The following is a 5,000-nucleotide window of genomic DNA, read 5'->3' on the forward strand; positions in this document are numbered from 1 at the left end:
ATGAAAAGGAGCGATGTGTCAACGATCAACGATTTTTGACGTTTTTGCGATCGTTGACCGTCGCTTCTTTTAGTCACACAGAATGATATTGCTAACGGCGGCAGATGTGCGTCACGAACACCATGACCCTGATGATATATTGTTAGCGATATAGTTGTGTGTAAAGTACCCTTAAGTCTATGGGAAGCCCGAATAGTTCCGAATAGTTGTTATTCGGGTTTCCCATAGACTTACATTGCACATTGAATATTCGTGAATATTCGAATAGCGGCGACCTATTCGGCAAATATTCGCAAAGCCGAATATTTGAGGTATTTGATCATCCCTAGGAATGAACCCTTTCCTAATTAGGTGCTAGAATAACCTTTCTTCCACTCACTGATCCTTAATATTTTCTTTGGAAGGAATAAGGCATGTGCCAGTCCTTTGTATTGAACAGACATGTATTTATAAATATAAATTAGATCTTGCCTGAGACTGAGCTGAGCAAAGCCAACTTTTCCTATCATACGAGAGGCCTTCCATTCCTTGTAATAATCTGGTTGCCACCTTTGAACTGACTCTAAAGAGGCCTTTAAACGCAGCGACATCGCTAGCGATGTTGCTGGTGAAAGCAACCGCCCCCGTCAGTTGTGCGTCACGGGCAAATTGCTGCCTGTGGCGCACAACATCGTTAGGACCCGGTCACACTATACTTACCTGCCTACCGATGTCGCTGTGGCCTTCGAAATGCCTCCTTTCTAAGAGGGCGGTTTGTGCGGCGTCACAGCGACGTCACATGGCAGGCGGCCAAAAGAAGCGAGGGGCAGAGAATAGCCAAAGGAAAGACATGCCCACCTCGTTGCTGGAGGACACAGGTACGCTGTTGTTCGTCGTTCCCGGGGTGTCACACCTAGCGATGTGTGCTGCCTCAGGAACGACGAACAACCTACGTCCACAACAACCAACAAGATTTTGAAAATGAACGACATGTCAACGATCAACGATAAGGTGAGTATTTTTGATCGTTAAAAGACGCCCGGAGCTGTTACACGCAACGACGTCGCTAACGAGGCCGGATGTGCATCACGAATTCTGTGACTCCAACGACATATCGTTAGATATGTCGTTGCGTGTAACGGGGCCTTAATTTCTGATTATCTTTTTAATTATCCTTTTAAAATGTGGCGCCCAAAGTGGGATCCCATATTTCAGATATAGCCTTACAAGTGATTTATGGAGGGGTAACAATACGTTGGGATCACGGGTTTTATTCTCTCTTTTTATCTGCTCCTTTCTAGTTTAAACTCCTGTTTAATAAATAATAATCTGTTTGTCTCCCCCTATTTTATCTCTCTAAATCCAAAGCTGAAGTGAATAAATAAAAATATTAATAAAATAAAAATAAATTAAGCAGTGAAATACCTCTTTCACTCTAAACTTGAGAGTTTTCTTTTTCTCTATCTAGATTCAAAATATGGAAAATATTTACAAAAGCAGCAGACTTTAGTAGCCCATATCTAGCAATGCTTAGCCTCAAAAAAGTATACTTTGAAATTCAAACTGGATGACGTTTTTCTTTTTTTTCTTGGATACTGGGGAAATAAATTTGTTGGAAATCACAGGTACTCTAATTTGTGCTTCTTTTGTCTTAAAGAGATATGTGCAAGACTCTGAGGTCTCCTAGGACAGTAACCAATCTCATTGCATCTATTTAAAGGGAATCTGTCGCAAGGTTTTTGTCACCTAATCGAAAAGCAGTATAAGGACTTGGCAGAAACCCTACTGCTAAGTATAGTTTAATGTAGCTTAGATAATCTACTGCTGATTACTCAGTTATATCATTTGATGACTATCACTGTTTTAATAGTAGGAGATAATCATTAGAGGACTACTTGACGTGTTACCAGATAGTCCTGTATATTCATGAGCTCCGCATAACTCCACCCCATGTGGCGCTCATATTCCATACTAAATAAATCAAGATGCTTCGAAAAATTTGTTTCTATTTTTTCATCCTTTGCTCATCATTAACATTTTGACTGCACGATTTAAGGGGTTAACTGGCACAGGTGGATCTTGGATCCACCTGCACCTGCAAGGCACATATGTCTTCTGTACAAATCAGCAGACATGTGCGGGGATCACCATTGGCTCACCGCAGCAGCTGGTGGTGATCACCCCTTCATGATTTAGAATGTATCGTTAAACCGTAAAGGGATTAATTCAGTTTACATAATTTAGTGCTGATCAATTAGTGATTTTATCATTAGAGGACTATCACTGTTCAGGCGAGTTGGCAGGTAGTTGTGCATATTCATGAGCTGTGTATAACTCCAGTGACGCTCATATTCCATACTAAATAAATCAAGATGCTTCGAAAAATTTGTTTCTATTTTTTCATCCTTTGCTCATCATTAACATTTTGACAGCACGATTTAAGGGGTTAACTGGCACAGGTGGATATTGGATCCACCTGCGCTTGCGAGGCAAATATGTCTGCTGTACAAATCAGCAGATATGTGTGGGGATCACCATTGGCTCACCGTAGCAGGCGGTGGTGATCACCCCTGCATGATTTAGAATGTATCGTTATGCCGTAAATGGATTAATTCCGTTTACATAATTTAGTGCTGATCAATTAGTGATTTTATCATTAGAGGACTATCACTGTTTTATCAGGGCAGTTGGCAGGTAGTTGTGCATATTCATGAGCTGTGTATAACTCTACCCCATGTGGGGCTCATATTCTATACTAAATGAATCGAGATGCTTTCAAAAATTTGTTTCTATTTTTTCATCCTTTGCACATCATTGACATGTCTATCCATCCTGTAATTTCCATATCCCCATGTTGCAATTTCAATATTGAGGAGCACATTTTACACCTCTGTTTTGCGAGAATGTTCACAATCCTTTTGTTCTGTTGACAAGTCTCCAGGATTGTCACCTAAGGCTCTTTGTAACCTGGCGGGGATGGATCTGAAGAAACCTTGCTGGAAATCCTGTCCCATAATTACATAAATGATTGGATTCATGCAGCTGTTAAGAGTAGCCAAAATGAGAACAATAGTATTTCCTTTATAGAAATCAGTGAAAAATGCACCATACCAGGGTGTTAGTGGCCAAATGTAATATGGAAACCAGCAGATGAAGAAACACAATATAACAGCGGTGATGATCCTGGAGGATCTCTGAGATCTCTGGGATCTCTTACTTTTTCTAATCTTGTAGAAAATGGTGACATAAGAGGTGACGATGATGAGAAAAGGGATCACACACATTATCACTAATCTGAGCAGCTGAATGGTCTGTTTTATTTTAGGGACATATTTCATCTTATACAGATATAGATAGGTGCACCATTCAGTGAAAGCACGGAATATGAAATTATATACGAAATATACTAAACCGGTCAAGAGCCAACTCAACACCCAAATGAATGCAGCCGTAATTCTCACCAATTTACAAGATCTATGAACTTTGGCCCAGAATGGCCACATGACGGACACCCAGCGGTCAATACTCATGGCCGTCAGGAGGAGAACACTGGTGCTCATGTTTACATTGAACAAAAAAATGTTTGCTATGCAAAAAGTTGTTTCTGAAGTCTTAAGGTTAATCCAGTTATTGATCCGCAGAGGTTTAGAGGCACAGCACAGGAAGTCTGCGATGGCCAGGTGGAGGAACCACACGGCATTGATTGTGTTCTTCATCCTGAATCCGGCAATCCAGATGACTAATCCATTACCAATAATCCCGAGAGCAAAAACAAAGCTGTATAAAGTAATTGATATCTTTTGTAAAATAACAATATGATCCTCACACTGTGCACAATAAGCTTGGTTTGGGCTGTGAAGACATGAAAGGGAAGAAGTTAGACTCAGAGAATATTTAGCTTCTTAAATATTTGCTACATATAGGAGTATACATTATACGCAGGCTATAATTCTCTATACTATCAATGGGTTGCCTACACTATATACCTATGTGTTGAGACACTCTTTCTGATTTCTCTCCATTAGCTGATAGATTGAAAAGGGGGATGGGGTGGGGGGGGAAATCATCTATTCGCTTCTTGGGAACCCAATTGAAAATTTTTGAAGTGAGCTGAAACTCAATGTTGCCCAACGACAGCCCCAAAATCTGAAAGATCTGAAGAAGATCTGTATGGAGAAGTGACCTGACAGATCTGGAGAAGATCTGTATGGAGGAGTGACCTGAAAGATGTGAAGAAGATGTGTATGGAGGAGTGACCTGAAAGATCTGCAGAAGATCTGTATGGTGGAGTGACCTGAAAGATCTGGAGAAGATCTGTATGGAGGAGTGACCTGAAAGATCTGGAGAAGATCTGTATGGAGGAGTGACCTCAAAGATCCTGGAGAAGATCTATATGGAGGAGTGACCTCAAAGATCCTGGAGAAGATCTATATGGAGGAGTGACCTGAAAGATCTGGAGAAGATCTGTATGGAGGAGTGACCTGAAAGATCTGGAGAGGATCTGTATGGAGGAGTGACCCTGGAGAAGATCTGCATGGAGGAGTCACCAAAATCTCTGCTGCAGTGTGTGCAAACCTGGTTAAGATCTACCAGAAAAGGAGGAGTGACCTGAAAGATCTGGAAAAGATCTGTATGGAGGAGTGACCTCAAAGATCCTGGAGAAGATCTATATGGAGGAGTGACCTGACAGATCTGGAGAAGATCTGTATGGAGGAGTGACCTGAAAGATGTGAAGAAGATGTGTATGGAGGAGTGACCTGAAAGATCTGGAGAAGATCTGTATGGAGAAGTGACCTGAAAGATCTGGAGAAGATCTGTATGGAGAAGTGACCTGAAAGATCTGGAGAAGATCTGTATGGAGGAGTGACCTGAAAGATCTGGAGAGGATCTGTATGGAGGAGTGACCCTGGAGAAGATCTGTATGGAGGAGTGACCTGAAAGATCTGGAGAAGATCTGTATGGAGGAGTGACCTGAAAGTTCTGGAAAAGATCTGTATGGAGGAGTGACCTCAAAGATCCTA

The 5,000-nt window shown here is 41.4% G+C and overlaps 2 protein-coding genes across 2 annotated transcripts in view; both read right to left on the reverse strand.

The window, feature by feature from the left end:
• Nucleotides 1-5,000, reverse strand: part of LOC142256814 (C3a anaphylatoxin chemotactic receptor-like) — a 450,349-nt gene that overhangs the window by 322,898 nt on the left and 122,451 nt on the right. The gene's annotated exons all lie outside the window — the stretch shown is intronic.
• The window catches only part of LOC142255752 (C3a anaphylatoxin chemotactic receptor-like), a 2,670-nt gene continuing 531 nt past the window's right edge, over nucleotides 2,862-5,000 (reverse strand). Inside the window, exon 2 of the mRNA XM_075327204.1 lies at nucleotides 2,862-3,776. Within this exon, the coding sequence (XP_075183319.1) occupies nucleotides 2,862-3,776 (915 nt within the window). The remainder of the gene's footprint in view (nucleotides 3,777-5,000) is intronic.

The sequence above is a fragment of the Anomaloglossus baeobatrachus genome, chromosome 11 (assembly GCF_048569485.1).
Source record: "Anomaloglossus baeobatrachus isolate aAnoBae1 chromosome 11, aAnoBae1.hap1, whole genome shotgun sequence".
NCBI classification, from domain to species: Eukaryota; Metazoa; Chordata; class Amphibia; order Anura; family Aromobatidae; genus Anomaloglossus; species Anomaloglossus baeobatrachus.